General features: G+C 39.7%; 1 protein-coding gene across 1 annotated transcript in view; it reads right to left on the reverse strand.

Annotated features, from left to right (window-relative positions):
* PDSS2 (decaprenyl diphosphate synthase subunit 2) overlaps window positions 1-18524 on the reverse strand; it is a 120380-nt gene that overhangs the window by 7495 nt on the left and 94361 nt on the right. Inside the window, exons 4-7 of the mRNA XM_069851669.1 lie at window positions 16770-16844; window positions 7051-7224; window positions 5443-5574; window positions 925-960 (exon numbers count right to left, since the gene is read on the reverse strand). Of these exons, the coding sequence (XP_069707770.1) occupies window positions 925-960; window positions 5443-5574; window positions 7051-7224; window positions 16770-16844 (417 nt within the window). The remainder of the gene's footprint in view (window positions 1-924; window positions 961-5442; window positions 5575-7050; window positions 7225-16769; window positions 16845-18524) is intronic.

Below are 18524 nucleotides of genomic sequence, written 5' to 3' on the forward strand. Positions count from 1 at the left end.
AACCATTCTGGATTTACAAAAGCAAGTAGCATAGCTTAAACATTCACACAAGTGTCTCACACACTCAGATGTATTTGAAGAAGAAAAATACTTAGTGCTCTCAGTGTTGGATTAGAAAGTCACAGCTGTACCAGTTTTCTTCTATTGCAGAAAAAAAAATAAAAGCAGGATGATTTTAAATAGGAAGCTGAAGTTGAGATCCTCTTTATGTTCTAAGAGGAAGGAAGGACATAGACCTTTTCTAATAATCCAAGTTACAAATTTTTTTTAACACAGAATAATTACATTAAGTCTGACCTGTACCTGTGTGATAGGCTTCCAGCTATCAGTCATAGTTGTAACACTCTTCAGGCCTCAGTTCAAGAAGTAATTCTCAGTCACGTGTGTGGCTCAAGAATTTAAGTATTACAGAATCACGAGGTTGGAAAAGACCCACAGGATCATCAGGTCCAACCATTCCTATCAATCACTAAACCATGTCCCTCAGCACATCATCTACCTATCTTTGTCTTTTAAACACCTCCAGGTATGGTGACTCAAGCACCTCCCTGGGCAGCCTCTGCCAATACCCAATGACGCTTCCTGTGAAAAATTTTTCCCAATGTCCAGCCTAAACCTCCCCTGGTGCAGCTTGAGGCCATTCCCTCTTGTCCTGTCCCCTGTCACTTGGGAGAAGAGGCCAGCACCCTCCTCTCTACAACCTCCTTTCAGGTAGTTATAGAGAGCAATGAGGTCTCCCCTCAGCCTCCTCTTCTCCAGGCTAAACAACCCCAGCTCTCTCAGCCGCTCCTCATAAGGCCTGTTCTCCAGCCCCCTCACCAGCTTCGTTGCTCTTCTCTGGACTCGCTCCAGAGCCTCAACATCCTTCTTGTGGTGAGGGGCCCAGAAGAAAGTAACAAGAAGATTTAAATGTAATTTACCAACCTTTTTGTAGTCCATAATATTTCCTTTTCCTTGTGCCTTAAAGAGAAAGAGAGATTTTCTATAAGACATTACGTAGTACAAACTAGAGTTATGAGAATAAAGAATGCAATTAAAAGAGCTGCTACCTTAAATATAACCAACATTCTTTAGTAAGCTGATACAGCATATACTAAAATACAACAAAATGTGTTACCGGCTCATCCAACACGGTTCTGTTTGAGATGAGAACTGCTGAGCCTCAATGTAATTTTTAGGTTTTTGATTATGACTGCAGTTAAACATTTTTTGAATCCAAAATGTTTTGGTCTTAAGAAATCTTGCTGTTTGTATTAATTATTCTCTCCCACAAGACTGTGAAATAAACTTCATATCAGCAACAACAGGATTTATTTTCTTAAAAGAAAACTCTGGTTATCTATAAGGATCTGCGCAAAGGTAATAGCCTAGAGCTCTCAAAAAGGAGTGTCAGGACCCTGTCAGCGCTACCAGACTTAATGTTAGAGGTGCTTTTGGTTTAGAATTGCATTTAAGTGTCAGCATCACCCTTTCCTGAAGCAGCAGGTACTACAACTTATAACTTCTAGCACATTCAGAAAGAAGTATGAATAAATTTTAAACTAGTTCTTGCTCAGACTCAGAAAAGTATGCAATGCAAATTCCTCACTTTTGTCACAGGACCATGTAGAAGAGAAGAAGTCTCTGTCTTTCTCACCCAGTGCAGTGCTCTGCCAGACGCATTCCTGCTTAACTAACCTGAAGTCCTTCCCTTAGATCAGATCCAGCTGTGTCATTATCACCTCATCCAACTCCAGCTCTCCCCTTTTCAAGCACACTGATAAAATAAAATCACCCTTTCTTTCCCTCTAGCCTCCACAGGGAAGACCAGAAAATTCAGTTCTTCTGGAATGTGTCTCCTGAAAAGATGTAGACTGGGACAGCTACCTCTCCATGTCCTCCATGGGGACTTGAGAGAGCAGCTGACCTGCACTGCAGAGGAACTCTATGTGGCAAGCAGAGCTTTGAAGAGATGTTGCAGAGATAGCACAGATTTGGAAAATAAATTATTTTTTTAAGGGAGGAAAAATAAAATAGAGAAAAGAACTGATGAGAGACTAAGCAATTGGAACAGGAAGGAAAACAGTAGAAAACAAAACTGATTTCACTGAAGGAGATAGGGGACTGATCCATAAAACTTCTTTAGTACTTTCTTTAAGCTCCTTTAGAGTCAGATTTCTGGAAGGCCTATTAAGAAAACAGCCTGATAGCATCTGGGAGTAGCAAAACCAATGCCAATAACTGCTTTCCGATTTGTATATTCCCATCTTTTTGATTTGTGAACTTTTATTTATACTGGTTGGATCTTACAGCTTCTTCAAAATATATCTAGTAGTTATTTCATGTACCAGAACACACCACAAATGTTCTCTAACAAACGATATCATCTGCCTATATGCAGATCACACTGCAGCACAGAATTTGCCAGCATGCTGAGGAAGATGTTTTTTGGTCTCAGCAACACACAGAAGATGTGTGCTCAGAGTGTCTCTCCTGCATCTAACACACATTACAACAGCAAGAGTATCTTCCAATGCTCTGTCCCCCTCAAGCTTTCAAGCCCATGGTAGTCCAAGCAGCAAGCTTATCTAATCTGTTTCTTAAGCTTTCTTTCACTGCTGCACCTTTGCTTTTTTTTTGATACCTTTTTATCCTCACACAAGTTTGGGTGTTTTGACTTTTACTGACCCCTATTTCAGACACACAGATTTCCCACCCCTGCCTCTTTTACATCAGATTTCTGCATCTGGTTTAGCTCCCTTAAAGGTATTAAGCATGATTTGCAAAACGTATGCACACTTGCCAAACCTGGATAACCTTCTAGGTCTCACTGCTTGGCTGGACAGCTCAGCCTCTGAACGCTGGGACCCTGAGCCCTCAATGAAAAGCAGCTGCTTGCTAGCTTATTAAGAGACATGAACAGCCAACTCAGCTCACAGCCTTCCTCCTGAACACTGAAGATCACCATGTGCCAGCAGTGAGGGACAATAATACCATGACATTCTCCATCAGTAAATGAGGTGATGTGAAATCAACTCACCTTGCCAGGAGGAAGGATCCCTAAATCCCCCATGAAATGGCTCAAAATGCATCAGATAAGCAGATTCCCCTCAGCACTTCATCCACCTGTCCTTTAAATACCTCCAGGGAAGGTGACTCAGCCACCTCCCTGGGCAGCCTGTATGTTGTGTGTGTGTTCTCAAATCCTACACTTCAGAAATGGTTGATAAAGCATTTGATAAGTGCTCTTCCTCCCACCCTGCTTTTTCTGAGAAGGCTCAGAAAGATACGGTGAAAGGCATGTGGACTACTTTGGCCTAGATGAAATGGTTCTAGTTTCTGATGAATTCCCTTTAAATTACAAATGCTATGAGCTAAGATGGATTCTAGACCTATTCCTGAGGGATTCTGCTTAATTCCTTCACTAAAATTTTAATAATTTGTACCTTCTTGCTTATATGTTGGATGCCTGTGTAACCCACAGAATTTTTGCTCTTGTCTAGTGATAGTTACCTGTAAGTGGCTAAAAGTGACCAGCTCTTCTGCCTTTTGACTCCTAGAAAATTCTCCATCCTATAATCTCGGATTATCTGCTAAATTTTAAGAATACAGGGCTTTCCAAAAGTGCAGCGAGACTGCATTCAGCAACTATTTCAACTTTCTCTGAAGAAGAGAATTCAAGAACTTATTTGTCTACCACAGTGCTTACTAGGAACCACTTAGGGTTGTTTGGTTTTGTTGATTTTTGTTGTTTTGGTTTTTTTGTTGGTTTTTTTTTTTTAAAAAAAGCATTTCAGGACTCTACTCCAACCTATATTCCTTTCAAGACAGACACCTGACCAAACAATTCATTTGGAATAGTTTTAAATGCACGAAAGTGGAGGGGCTTGGTGGTGAGGTCAGTGAGAACGGGAGAGACTTAGGTCTTTAGGGCTAATCATTCATTCATGTATGTATTTCTACATCCATGGATACACACACATACACCTACATATCTACACATTTTTTTAACTCCTATAACAAGGCTTCCCACTATATGCGTACCAAGCCCCTTTTAAGCTAGTCTCTAAATTTCATTCAGATTACAATCTCTGATTGAAGTGCTTGGCCTGCGCTGAATGTCACAGAGTAAATGTGACTACGGATGACATCTTGAAGAACTTGTAGTTAATGAAAGATAACTTTCCTTTCTAAATCAACACAAGCCAGGAAAGGCTCCTGGACGAGGTGTTCCATTTTGTATTTAGCTAAAGTAGTAGCCAGGAGACACTTTAACGCAATGCATGCCACCTTTCCTCTCTCCCCTTCAGAAAGAACTGCCTCATTTTTTCTCTAATGCCCATTTTTGGTATGAGAATTAGTACGCAGACAGACAGCACTCCTGAAATCCTGCAACCTCCTCTAGATTCTGCAGATGGGAAATTGTTTCAAAGCTTTTATAAATTGCACTCTGGTAATACCATTATTCTCCAGCTACAATCATCCAAATCCATTTACATTCAACTCACATATGAACCTTATGTTGAGACCGTAGAACTCCAAAATTTCTCACCATACATAGTAAACTACCAGCCCTTAATTTCAAAATGACAAAATGTTTGCTTCACTTCTAGTTTGCGTCACTTTAAGATCCCTCTACTCCACATCACTGTAAGGTTGTAGATTCTGCACATACTTGCCAAAATTTCCCTGCTGAAGAGGCTTTGCCTGTGTGGCTACGCGTGTGAAGGCAGGCTGCAACTTGGCCATCATGAATGCAGAACTGGGTAGAAGCTCAGACTCCACCCCTTCTGCCCGAGAGTCCTGCTTTCAAACCAGCAAGGAAATGAGCCAACAGCAAGCACATCTTGAAATAATATGATCTGAACCCCCTGTGCTACGCGGTACATAAAACAGATCTACATCACAGAGCCACCTTATTCTAACTGCCTTCTTCACCCAAAAGCTACAGGAAAAAGCAGCTGAATTAAGAGAACTGAGAATAAGGACATCAACCAGCTAGGTTTCACAAATATTTTGTAGTGATCAGGAAGCTAAGTTCCCCAGATCTCCTCCCTGCCTCCAAAATTACTGCTCCCAGAGCCAAGCTGGCAGAAGGAAATGAGTGCCTACTTTTCAACTACTGCAACGCAAAGTTCTCTGGTTTAGGCTGCCAGTGAAAGTAGCTTTAAGCTAAGATGTGGGACTGTACAAGTAGTGCAGAGGAACAGACATATGCTCCACATAAAAGAATCTACTTCTAGCACCAACAGATAGAAGTTTGATAGAGCTTGACTGTCAGGTCGCTAGTTTTCCCCCTCTTGAAAACACGGAAAAGAAGTGTTAAGTATTAGTGAGCAGAGGTAACCTTTATATCGTCTGGTCTGTTGCTAGTTTCTAAGTTTCTTTGCAAATTAAAAGTATAGATAGGAAGAGAGATACAAATGGTAAAACTGGGAAATTCTAAATAATGTTTTAATTTACCTCTCTGATCTGTTTAATCCATGCCTCCCTTCCAAGGAATTCCTGATGCAGGACTGCAGGAGCAGAATTCAAGCTGAAGGCCATGGTGTCACTAGAACTTTCTTTAACAAATGGCTGAAGGTCTGAATGCAGCTGAAAGAGAAGAACATCCTTCTTCAATTTGGAGGAATGGTCTATACACATCCACCCACTCACCAAATCAAGGTCCATATCCTGATCCTACACCTACTCACCACCTTCTGCTTTGACACTTGCACCTTGGTCACACTTTCTCAAGTTTAGGGGAGGGACAGGAAGAGGGGGAAGCACTGCAGTGGCAGAAAGTTGTGGTGAAGAGAAGCATGTGGAGAATCCGGAAAGGAATGTGTAATGGACAGCTTGCAGAGCTAGGCAAGCAATGCCACACAGCCAGGTAAGCAATTTTTGAGTGGCAGGAAGCAGAAAAAATATAAATAAAGAACGATCCAGTCGCCAGTGGGAAGAATATCAGTTTTTAATTTGTGAAGGTTAATATATTGTACTTTTCAGTACCCGAGGAAGCTGATGCATTACAACCTTCCCTCTGACAAAGGAAATTTTACATAGCTAGGAGCTTTCTGTGGAAATAATGCGATCCTTTATACACAACTACATGTCAATGGTGGATGTGTTAATATGAAAGAATACACAAAACAGTAAGGCTGTAGTCTGCACTAGAAGCAATTTCCTAATGGAGTTGTACCTAGCATTAGCATATAGTGGCATTTCTATGGCAGCAAAGCTGCTCTTTATAAAACCACTTCCTTCTCCTGGAGGAACTAGAAACTGTCTAAACCAACTCAGCTGAAGAGGATGGGAGGTCTGTCTGCTTGTCTCAAGCTATATTTATACTTGCAAGCGGTGCAATATAGTAGGAGGACATCTTTAGGGCAAAACCAGAGTGCCAAGAACCCAAAATCCACATTGTGCATGTTTTCCTTTGGACTAACTCTAGCTGTGGTCTAAAAGAGTTTTAACAGAGGTCAGACACCTTCTCTGGGGAATTCTACTGCTGGAGAGGTGTAGGCTGCTCCAGTCCATATCCAGTAACCTCCCTCCTTATCCCCCTACTGCCCTACCACCCTTCCTGGAAGTTTACCTCCAGAGCAGATTATTCAGAAGGGAATATACACAGGTCCTTCAGCCACTGCAGCTCATGCCTCAGCCTCATGTGCTGCTGCAAGTAATTGAGCCTCTTGGTACAAATCTCTGCACGGTGGCAGCTGAGACCCAACAAACGCTTCCTTCTGGAACTCCTGCTACTAGGACAGCGACTACAGGAAGAAGGTAGGAGCAGAGAAGGTAGAGTTTTACGCTGCTACATAAAGACGTGCTAGAGGGACGTTAACAGAGCCCTGAATGAAATAAGCTACACTGCCAGAACTGTGATTTCGTCAGTTCATAAGCATTATTCGTATGAGCAGCTTCTGCAAACATCTTCACATGAGGCAGCAGTCAAATCTCTCAATGCCACTGACCTGCTGGGAAAGCTCTGCAGCATTGTGGCAGTGTGTGTGACTGAGCTCAAGAGCAACATCTCTTACGAGCCTTTCCGTTTTTAAGATCTCAGAACAAAAGGCAAAGGCGTACCTTGTGACTCATAGACATGTGCTTTCCATACTGAAATGCCATGTCCTGAATCTCAGCGCTGTGCTTTGCTAGCTCCATCGCAGCCTGGCAGCCCTTTGCCAGCAAGGCACTATGCGACAGGAAAACCTGCTCCTTCCATGCAGATATGCCGATATCATCTGTAAGGCAGTTCTCCTGAAAATGAAACAAAGGCTTACATGAAAACACAAAAAATTAGAGCTGTGTCAGCTTACAGAAGTTAACAGTGCGGCACAGGACAACGTGACACGTGGTGAGTAACAAAACTCTGGGTGCCACAACACTGAATAAAGAAGGGCATTCTTTATTCAGTAAATAAAAAGCATCGGAATAAATATACTGGCAGCTTCCACAAACAACATTTTCATTTTCTGCTCACAAAGAGCAATGCAAAATACACGGAGGTGTCAACAGATTCAACATAGATCCTTTTCTTAATGACTATATCATTACACTGAACATTAACAGCCAACCATATTCCTCATGAGGGACTGACGGAATTAAAAAAAGAAAAAAAGACAAAAGAAAACCCAAACAACCTCCCACCCCCAGAGTAAATCTGCACTTCAGTCCCTTGCCAGTTACTAAGAATGAACAATCCCAAACAGACTTCAGAAGTCTCTACAATTTCTACTTTGTAGTCAAGAAAATATAATTACAAAATGTATTAAAAATTGTTATAGAACTGCATTGGAAAAAATGAAGGGCTGTGATGGAGGATTTGTACCTCTTCTACTCCCTTATTAAGGATAAGGAATGTGATTTGGAAACGTCAGGTATTAATTTTCCCAGGAGACAGAGAGAGATCTCAGTGATGCCTCTAGTTAACTTTATCACCTTGACTGTAAGGTCAGAGATGCTCAACACTTCTGAAAAATCTATCAAAAATATTAACTTGGATTACTTTTCACAAAGTATTTTAATTAACACAAATCCAATCCTTTGCCCCCACACCCAAATTCAACTGCAGGTCCTTTGGCTAACAAGGTGTTAATATGCCACTATTTTACTAATGGTCTTCAAAGCTAGACATGACTTGTAATCTCTCTCACATACATGTTACTGTCACAACCTTAGGTGCTTTCTAAAGAGGAGTTAAAAAACAAACCCAGAAAAGAACATAGTTGTTTTGCTTAGAAAAAGCTAAACTCAGTAATGAGAAGCTACAGAAAGAAAAAAACTTCAAGCATATAAACATAAAAAAGTTTCTCAGTTCAGCTGAATCTGTAGTGTACACTAAGCCAAAAAGTATTCCTTAAAAGAGTAATATCAAAAACTCTCTTATAGAACAAGCCTTTTCCCTCAAAATGATGTCAATTAAATTACTTGGGAACGAGCAAGAAGTAATTCTGTGTGACCCTATAGTTTTCTAGCAAGGCATTATCTGTCATGAAATCAGTAACAAATGAAATAGAATCCATCCGTTCAGCTCTAATTTTCCTCCCTTATGGATATCACCCAGAAGTGCTGTGTTACAAGGGAGAGTATAATTTGAGACTAATGGAAAAAGTAGAAGTCTGCAATGCCAAGTAACCCAGAGCTGTATCAAAATGCCTTTGCTTTCAGACTCACTATTAACTTATACAAGGAAAGTGAAGAACAGAGAAACCACATGTTTGCTATTATGCATATGATAACTTACCAAGTCAAGCCTAAACTTTCCTCATGTTTCATTTTACTGTAGTATTTTTGCTTTAATATCTTACCTCAGCCCAGAGCATGCAAATTCCCATGACTGGCAAAACGTCAAAATGAGCATTTAATTCAAGTAGTTTCCTATAAAACAAGTGTGTTTTTTTCCACTCAGATATATATCAATTTATTTTAAATTTAAAATCAGGAGCTTTTGGAAGATACAACACAATCTTTCCTTAACAACCAATCTGCTCAGCGAAAAAACAGTATTTACTAAAACTTGCTGGAAGAGATTGAAAATTGGCAGTGATTTTTATAACTATTTGTTTTAAATCCAACCAAGACAGAAGTATTCTAGAAAGGTATCCTGAAGTTAAAAATTATTTCAGAAGAAGTTGAAAATGTCAGCTTGCTGGAGCCCTTGAGCAGTAACAGAAATGCAGACATTATCAACTGCAGGAACTAAAAGAGCTTAAACAGTCATTGTAGCTCAATATATACACGGAAGAAAATTCTATGATTTGTCATAAAAGTATATTCTTAAACAAGTCTGAATTTCATCACGGGGTTGAAAATGATGGCGCAATAAATTTATAGTCCACTACATGAACACCATGTAGGAACTTCAAGCACCTAAACCAGACATTCAGCTTCCAAATAAAAACACCCCAAGATGTATTTGAAGATATGGTATTGAAATTGTGGTGGGTTGAGTCTGGCCAGATTCCAGGTGCCTGCTGAAGCCACTCTATCGCTCCTCCTCCTCAGCTGGACAGGAGAGAGAAAAATATAACTGAAGGCTCATGGGTTGAGACAAGGACAGGGAGATCACTCACTGATTACTGTCACAGGCAAAACAGACTTGATGAGGGGAAATTAATTTATTGCCAAACAAATCAGAGTGGGGTTATGAGAAATAAAAATAAGTATTAAAACACCTTCCCACCAATCCCTCTCCTCTTCCCTGGCTCAACTTCACTCCTGATTTTCTCTGTCTCCTCCCCTCCAGCGAGGCAGGAGGATGGGAAATGTGGGTTGCAGTCAGTTCATCACACGTTGCCTCTGCTGCTCTTTCTTCCTCAGGGGGAACACTCTATGTGTTCTTTCCTGGCTCCAGCACCAGGTACCTCCCACGGGAAATGGTCCTCCATGAACTTCTCCAATGTGAGTCCTTCCCGCAGGCTAGAGTTCTTCACAAACTGCTAGAGCACGGGTCCCTCCCACAGGGTCACAAGTCCTGCCAGCAAACTTGCTCCAGGGCATGCTCCACTCTCCACAGGACCACAGGTCCTGCTGGAAGCCTGTTCCAGCACGGGCTTCCTATGGGGTCACAGCCTCCTTTAGGCATCCACCTCTTCTGGTGTGGAGTCCTCCATAAGCCACAGATGGGTGGACCTCCCCAGGCTGCAGGGGGACAGCCTGCCTCACCATGGTCCTCACCATGGGCAACCTCTGCTCCAGCACCCGGAGCAGCTCCTCCATCTCTTCCTTCACCGACCTGGGTGTCTGCAAAGTTGTTTCTCTCACTTATTCTCACTCCCCTCTCCCACTGTCTCCTGCCCTCCACTTCTTAAATACATTATCACAGAGGCGCTACCACTGTTGCTGATGGTCTCAGCCTTAGCCAGTAGCAGATCCGTCTTGGAGCCAGCTGGCATTGGCTCTGTGGGCACAAGGGAAGCTTCCAGCAGCTTCTCACAGAATCAGAGAAGCCATCTCTGTAGCCCCTTCTGCTACCATGACCTTGCCATGCAAACCCTATACAGAAATCTTAAAAATATAGGTATAGTGAATCTCTGCATTACAGAAAGAAGTCAGTTGTAAAAAGACATTATGCCTACATGAATGTGCTTTAACATAGGAGCCTCCAAGCCAAAATATAGCTGATTTTAATTATAGAAATTCTTATGAACACGTACCCCTAAAGCTTCTGCTGCTTAAGAAGGCAAAGGCAGACACAACCATTCTTCAGCAAAGTTTTCCAACAATCCAAACGCCATTTTCCCCCAAGCATAACTCTCACATTATATATAAACTGCCCAACAACTAAACTGCATTCTTACAACAAGGGTATGTATGGCAAGATCTAAATGTTATTTTAAAGCACCAAGGGAAAAATTAAATCACCCCTACACTGCAAAGTCTGTGAAACCTGATCTCATCACAGCACTTGTTATTTTTAGAGAAACTTTCACTTCTTTTGCAAGCTTTGTTTTGTTTTGTCAGCAATGGATATTTCGAAGCATAAATATAAATATATTTTATAAATATAAAACAAGATGACTCCTAGTAGCCTTTCATATAAAAGCCTTTTTAAACACAAATAAATTTAAGCTGTAGTTGATGTTGCTCAGACATTTGATTAGCTAATTCACAGTTCTGCCCACAAGAAATGGGTCCAGATCACAACCAACCCTGATGCCATTTGAGTAGCAGAAGATGGATGAAAAGAGCCAAGCCCCCCTCAGCATCCCTGGAAGAAACCATCTAAGTCCAGATACAGTTTGGGTAATGGTGGCCTGGCAGTACAGAGAAAACATCCAAATCCAGCTCTGGATCATCATTTCCTGCAGGAAATTATGAACAGCTGAGGGTTCTCCCATTTTACTAATGGCAAGGTCAGTTACTGTTTCGTTAGAAGGAAATCAGCCATTTGATATTTTTTTGTTAAGCAACTTCCATAATTTAAATTGGGTTTGAAACAATCTTAGGCAACAAGAAACAAAAACTTTTAGAAAATGAAATTTTAGGACAAAATATGCAATCGTAACCATCAGGATGCTTAGTGATGGCAACAAAGATCCCCAGTCTAAAAGCAGAACTTGGAGTAACTCAGTTTGATTTGTTACACCAAAGATGATGCTTATATGCAGTTCAGCTAAAAACATATTCAGGAAAATATGAATGTCTTAAAAGTGCATGAAACCATTTGCAAAACCAGGAAGTAGTAGAACTCAAGAGTCTTCTCAGTACAGAACTTCAGTTTGTAAGGGAGCCTTTACTTTATTTCCATGCCATGGCAGCTCTTTCTTAGCCATCTGCTATTGGACAAAATGATCCAATGTCTGAACTACTTATATCAAACTTCAGTTCAATTCTCAATGGGCAAATAATCCACCAAAAAATGTTTTAAATAGCATTTTAAAGCTTGAAATCAGGTAGTTCAAGAACTTCTATTTTACATAAATCAGATCCAGTGCAACTATCTCTCTACCAGTAGCAACACCCTGCAAAACATCTTCCATGTGGTTCACATAAGCTTGCACAGATGTACTCCTGCTTGCTGAACATGACAGGGCGTGTTTTATTGGTCTATTAATACAGATCTTCACAGGTTTTGAAGGAATAAGGGTGTCTAGAAATGGGTCAATAAAGCATGCCACCAACTACCTACTGCTTTCATTATGACACTGTAAAAAAAAGTAGCACATCATTTAAAATAAAAGTTTGAAAACTTATAATAAATTTAAATATCTCTCCACATCTGTTACTTTTAAATCTCTCTGGAAAAGCTTAGTGTTTAAAAGAACCAAAGCAGTAAACAAATAGCATTGGCCGCCTTTCTAGCTATGCTTTTCTTTCTCCCCTGTGAAACATTTACCCATTCTTTTCACAGATGCTCTTTACTCAAATTCCATATTTCACCCTTCCCTTTTGCCTGACAACAGAAACATTTGATTAAAAAAAAAAAAAACAAACAAACAGTGAAAGCTCTGCTTGCTGCCATGCTAAAAGGTGTTTTACGTGACTCAAAATACACTTGATTTACCTCCTATGGTAAAACTTACAAGCAAATCCTTTACTTATAACATAGACTCATAAGCAGGCCAGTTGATGGACACATGCAGTATCTCAAAGCAGGACTGGTGACCTAACATCAAAGAAGAATTGGTACAATTCACTGCATGCAATCTGTGCTTCGCTGGAAAATAAACTTACATTCATTAACAAAACCTACGCTGGGCTCAAACAAATGGCTGTTAGTTCACTACTTGGTAAATTGAGCACTTACCACTAGTGTATTTCTTTTTTATACTTATTTTATATGTTAGTTATGCATAATTTTCACACAACTGCATCGTAATTTTCAAAAATACCTAACAACTCTTCTAGCCATCAGTGGTACAAGCAGGAAATGGTCTTGTCTTACATAACAGTCCCATTCTGAGACTAAAAATGAGTTTAGGTAATACACATTTGGCATCAGCTATGTATTTTGAAGGTGAGGAGGGGAAAAATTAACAAAGCAGTTTCCTGTGAAAGTCCCTAACACTTTAAGACTGCAAGAACGGTCTCACAGGTAAAGCATATGAGCCAAGACAATCAAGTCTTGCTCTTGATTCTGCTGTTTGACCTTGAGCTTCCCTGTATCTCTTGTCCCTCTTCAGTGAACTGAAAGGGGTTTTAAGCATTCTTCATTAATATTTGTTAAATGATCTGGGAAATTAAGACAGAAGGTTTCTAAAAGTGCAACAGTATTCCATGAGTTAGCAAACACTCTAGAAGCCTTCAGTCTCTTAAAAGTAGGAAACAAAGACTCAGTGCAATGTTTTTTTCTGTTAAAAATAGATACCACGATCATGACTGAAGGCAAGATTAGACAACTTTAATCTCTGCACTTACTAAGGAAAAAATTTTTACTCCCAAATTAGACTTAAATTTAGGAAAGACACGTGGGAACTGGGAAGAATGCCCTTTACTCACAGAATTTTGAGTTGAGAAGGGATTTAGCACATAAAGCTGCGAAGGCTTATCACATCACCCCTTTCTGCTCCAGCTTACAGTCCAAAATATTAGCTTAATATTGCTAATGCAATGTCTTAAAACAGTGCTATTTGGTGCTCTGAACATCAGTAGCAGCCCTTACCTTCAGGCTGTCTTTGCAACCAAAGCCTACACTTTGTAGATTGGATCGTCACTTCAAATAAAGGTGAAAAGTTAAATATTATCTTATTTTCCCCATTTCACACAGATCTCCGCATGCAGACAAGATGAAGAATGACCAAACAGAATGTACTAAAATGGGATGGCTGTAGAATCACATATGGTTTTACAGAGAAAAAAGAAGTAGTAATGAGAGCTGCCAAATAATTATATCCGTCATTTATCGTCATGAGTAAATAAGGTCAGTTTTGTTAGGTCAAATGGGTCATCCTAATTGAATAAATTGAAACTTTCTCTTTTTTTTGGTAAACATTAACTTAAGAGAAAGCTTAATTTCGTGGTGTTATTTTTGTATTTTTGTTTACCATCTAGGTAAACACGTAGCAAAGTTCAAAAAAGCTGGGTGATAAATCAGGCTATTTTATGGTACTGAGAAGCTTTATAACAACTGCATTAAAAACATTTAACATATGAAGTATAGTTTTCCTGCCTCAAAAAAGGGGGGGGGGGGGAAGAAAAGAAGAGAAGATATCCTGCTTTTCAAACTGAAGACATTCCCAGCAATGAAAATACCATTACTAACATCCGTATGCCCTACTCTTAAAAAGAAATGAAGTTTAATATTTGAGATATAGCTGCAGAGCAGATTAAAGCATTTGTCTTATCTCTAGGAAATGTAGTTCACTTTTTTGTTTCAGACCAATTGCAATTAGGGTCAGGAGGATGATGCACAAAGATAAAAATAAGACAGACCAGCAACTGACCTAGTCCATTTGGCAATCTTTGCTAAACAGATATTCAGGGCATGAATGGGACACTGCCTGAGCAGAATAGTGCAAAGAAAGCAGCAGGGATGTGTGTCTCATACAGCATGGAACCAAATTTCTCAGAGGATAAGATACAAATAAAAATTAGAACAGATCCCACGCTTGCTTGTTTGTTCTAGGTCTGACCAGAACCCATGTACTGCCCATCACAAAGACCAAAGCTTCAGACACTGTGATGTAATTTTCAGCATCTACTAGGTCATCAAGCTAATTGTGTTTTGAGTTAGGAAGGGCATAATATACTTTCAGCTCTCATCAAAGATAAAATGTCACTGAAGCTTTGCTCTTCATAGATGAGCCAAGGCAGGGTAAATATTGTGCAGTTGTGCTTAGTTTTTCTCACACTTTCTTTGCCATCTACATAGGTAGATTGCAATCCAATAGAAATAAAGAGAACAAGAAAGACTATGAAAAAAGAAGACTAAGAATACTGCATGAACCCCAACCAGTACATGCCACTTCTCATTTATACAGGGGCTATGGTTAAATTGAAACACAGTCTCATAGCTGAGATGAACTCATAGAGCTTTACTTCTACACACAAAAGAGTAGTTGGCCTTTTTTTTTTTAATATGATTTATATGTGTTCTAATTGTATTTAGAAATCTACTTGAATACAAAAAATATAATTTTAATCATTATTTGCAAAAATCTCAAAGATGCCATCGATTTTAACACATAACCCAGAGCATAGTACTTGGGAGCAATCCCAAAGGCTTTAGCCTGATTTTTCATGGATTAAACATAGCAGGTGCAGGAGGACCACAAAGTTCCCAGCACTGCAGTGCTGCCATGCTTCCACCCAGGGACTGCTCCTGAGAGGTGCCAGAGGATGCTCTGTAGGCATCTTCCTTGGCGTGCAGCCGTGCCACCTGGTGAGCCCACAGCCCCAGGCATCTCCCCAGTGTGCCATTACCGCTTTCCTGCTAGAGGCTCTTGCTTCCTCTGAGGAAAACGCTCAACTCATCAGCGTGATTGCTTCCTACCTAACTGGTTTCAAACAAAATGAGAGGTATGAGCTTAAACGAGGTTAGGCAAGTAAAACATTTTTTTCTGCTGCAGAGCAGTAGAGACAAATAGTGAGCAGCAGAGTTGCTGGGTGCAGCAGCACCCTCCAGGGTCCAACTGCTGTCAGTTGACAGCACGCTCCATTTGCCCACTGTGGTTTGTCTGGTGCAGAGCCACCAGCACAGGTAATGACTGTGGCAGTAACCAAGGTGATCAGGGCTTCCACTACGGTATTAATTTTGCTACATACTACAGCACAACATTATTAAACCAGAGCTGCAATCTAAGTACACAACAAAGAAACAAATTCAAATATTTCTGCAGCCTTCAAGCCATCTCACCTACTGAATGTTAAGATTCAGGTCTCTGAAGCAAATGAGGCACATGAGAAAATATCACTGTAAATAAATCTACCTACTCCAGTGGATTTCAAGATCACATATACATCCTGCTCATCACTCCTATACAGTGAAAACTGACTATCATAAAACCTGTAGAGGTCATGGCAACTTTAAACTATCAGGTTTTTGCATGTGTTAAGATGCAGTCATAGCAAATTAAAGAAAGAACTCTTTTTTTGCTCACATATCCTGCCAAAGCGAGCCGACTTCAAGAAGTGTCTCTACACATTTCCTTAAATATTCTGGTAAAAAAACCCCAACAACCTAGATCAAGTTTGGCCAATTTTCATTACAGTTCTTGCCATACAATAACACAGCACATCTGTAACTGCCCTTAAAGAAAGACAAGATAATTTGGTGTGAAACGCTGGCAGTCAGTGTCGGTGCTCATGTTGAATCCTGCAACATGTGCATCATGACTTTTGGTGGTGAGAAGTACAGTGCTACAGTCCTACTGCTTCAGGATAACATTCGTGTTTGTACTAACAAAAGGTGAACACTCAGAAGAAGGAAGGACCTGATATACGTTTGGGATGAAGCATTTTGTAAACATCTTTGGGCTTGGAAATGAGAGATTTAACATGAAAATATTAGTGATGTCAACAACATTGTAATAAACACCTCTAACAGAACCTTGGCTAGAAAACTCTGGAAGTGTTTGGGAGAAGCCCATTGTAAGGCATTTCTAGAGCTCTTAGTAATGACACATGATATTGTTTTATTAGGCACTCACAGAAATAAAATAGTCCCTCCTTGAGCATTTCTAGAAACTTCCAGAGTTCATAGGTGTCTTAATGATGTTACTGCTGACCACCAGGACTGCAACTAATTCTCCTCATCCCTCTCCCTCCTCCTTTTAAACAAACATGAAAGTCATCACATTTATTGTAGTCACACATTAAATGCTACCAAACTTCTTGGGTATGTAAAATACTGCAATTCTTACCTCAGATGATTTTGAGTTTTCATAATATATACCTTGAACTAAGTCACCAATAGCACTTGAAATGAGTTCCACAACCTGCAAAAGAAAATGAGAAGAAGCCTTACATCTTCAACAATCACCAAATTTACTAACAAAGCTACTGTCAGGTTTCCAGAGAGACAAATGGTTGTAACTTTGAAGACAGCTAGGTGTGAAAGATTAGGATGTACTGGGATATACACTGCAAAAGAGTGATGCTGTCTCTCTGCTAAAATCCCTACCTCACTAACTCTTCTATCAAAGTTTTCAGTTAATATAAATAAAAAAACAAGCCTCTTTTCTTTTTTCTACAGCGTGAACTATAGAGTGTATTCTCACAAGGACATTCACAGAACTAATAAATCCCAGTTCATGAATATGAGACAGTACCTCAGCTGGGCTTTGTTTTGTTTTGGTTTTTTTTCCTGCCAAGTAAATACTTCACAATACCTCTCATTGGGAGCTGTTAAAATTCTAATCTTCGTGGCTAATACAGAAAAGTCAGAATCCATAGAAAGGTAACCTTTCAAATGTGATCATTTGGTATTCGGGTGCCCTGGGAATGCACTGTGGATGTATTTAGTGCATGGCCTGAGGCTCAGCTGTACCACATACACTGAAAGTCTGCAACACGGGAATGTTTAAATCAGATTTATCAATCTGTATTATCTTCAGGGTTCAGACTTTTTATTTTATTCAAGCGAAGCCTAAAAATCTGAACTTGATCCAGAATGTAAAACAAGTAGCCCACAGTCTCCCTGGAACTACTGTACAATTTGAAGTCGTGCACATGAACTGTCTTAATTGGAACAAAATACTCAGATTTATTGTAAAATTAAATGCAGGCATTTCAAATAAGCACACCTTAAGGCTACCCCTTTAGTAGCTCACAAAGTTTTAATTTCTTGAACGTTTAATTTCCTATGCATATGAGTCTATATCTGATTCTTCTTTTTGCTTCCTAAAATTCAATGCAGTTCTTATTGAATTAAAAGATTTCATTTCAATTTTTATCATTCTTGTAACTGAAGACAAGAAGTCAAATGATAAAACCCCCAACAGAAAGATATTTTAACATTTAGGCATACTTCATTTGATAATAAAACCACATTTGTATGCTAGTTTTGAGTACCAGCAGAAAGGTTTTGTGTTTTCTTTTTTTTTTTTTTAAACATTGGTTCATATACATATTCATATACACAGAGCAAGCGCTAACTTTAGAAATGGTGCTGATTAAAAGTCATGTTTTTTCTTGCAATGCATATGGGTTAATTTGCAAGACCTATAAAAACAGGCTAAAAAAAAAAATCACATTGCCCTTTAGGAAACTAGATACCAAAGAAATATTGTAGCAATATGAGCTGCAGGGGAACTGAAAGGACAATGATCCTACAGTGTTACCAGATGTGTTGAGTTATTTAAGTGGGGAACAGAGAAAATGAGGAGCTTTTTTTTTTTTTCTGCCTCCCCCCCCTTCTTTTTTTTTTTTAAGGTATCAGATAAGCGCTATTCCCAAATCCAGGAGGATCGAGTATCGCCAATAGGTCTATGAAAGTCTGTAACTAAATGCCCAGGATCAGATTGTATTACAGTTTATACAAGCAACATCCCAAGATTCTTCTGATGGCTCAGACACATAATACAGATCAATCACTCACTAAAAAATGTTATGGTTTGTGAAATGGTCTGAGCTCAGAGACCTACACTGGTAATATGAAGAGGAATTCACAAAGACAC

The sequence above is a fragment of the Phaenicophaeus curvirostris genome, chromosome 2 (assembly GCF_032191515.1).
Source record: "Phaenicophaeus curvirostris isolate KB17595 chromosome 2, BPBGC_Pcur_1.0, whole genome shotgun sequence".
Lineage (NCBI taxonomy): Eukaryota > Metazoa > Chordata > Aves > Cuculiformes > Cuculidae > Phaenicophaeus > Phaenicophaeus curvirostris.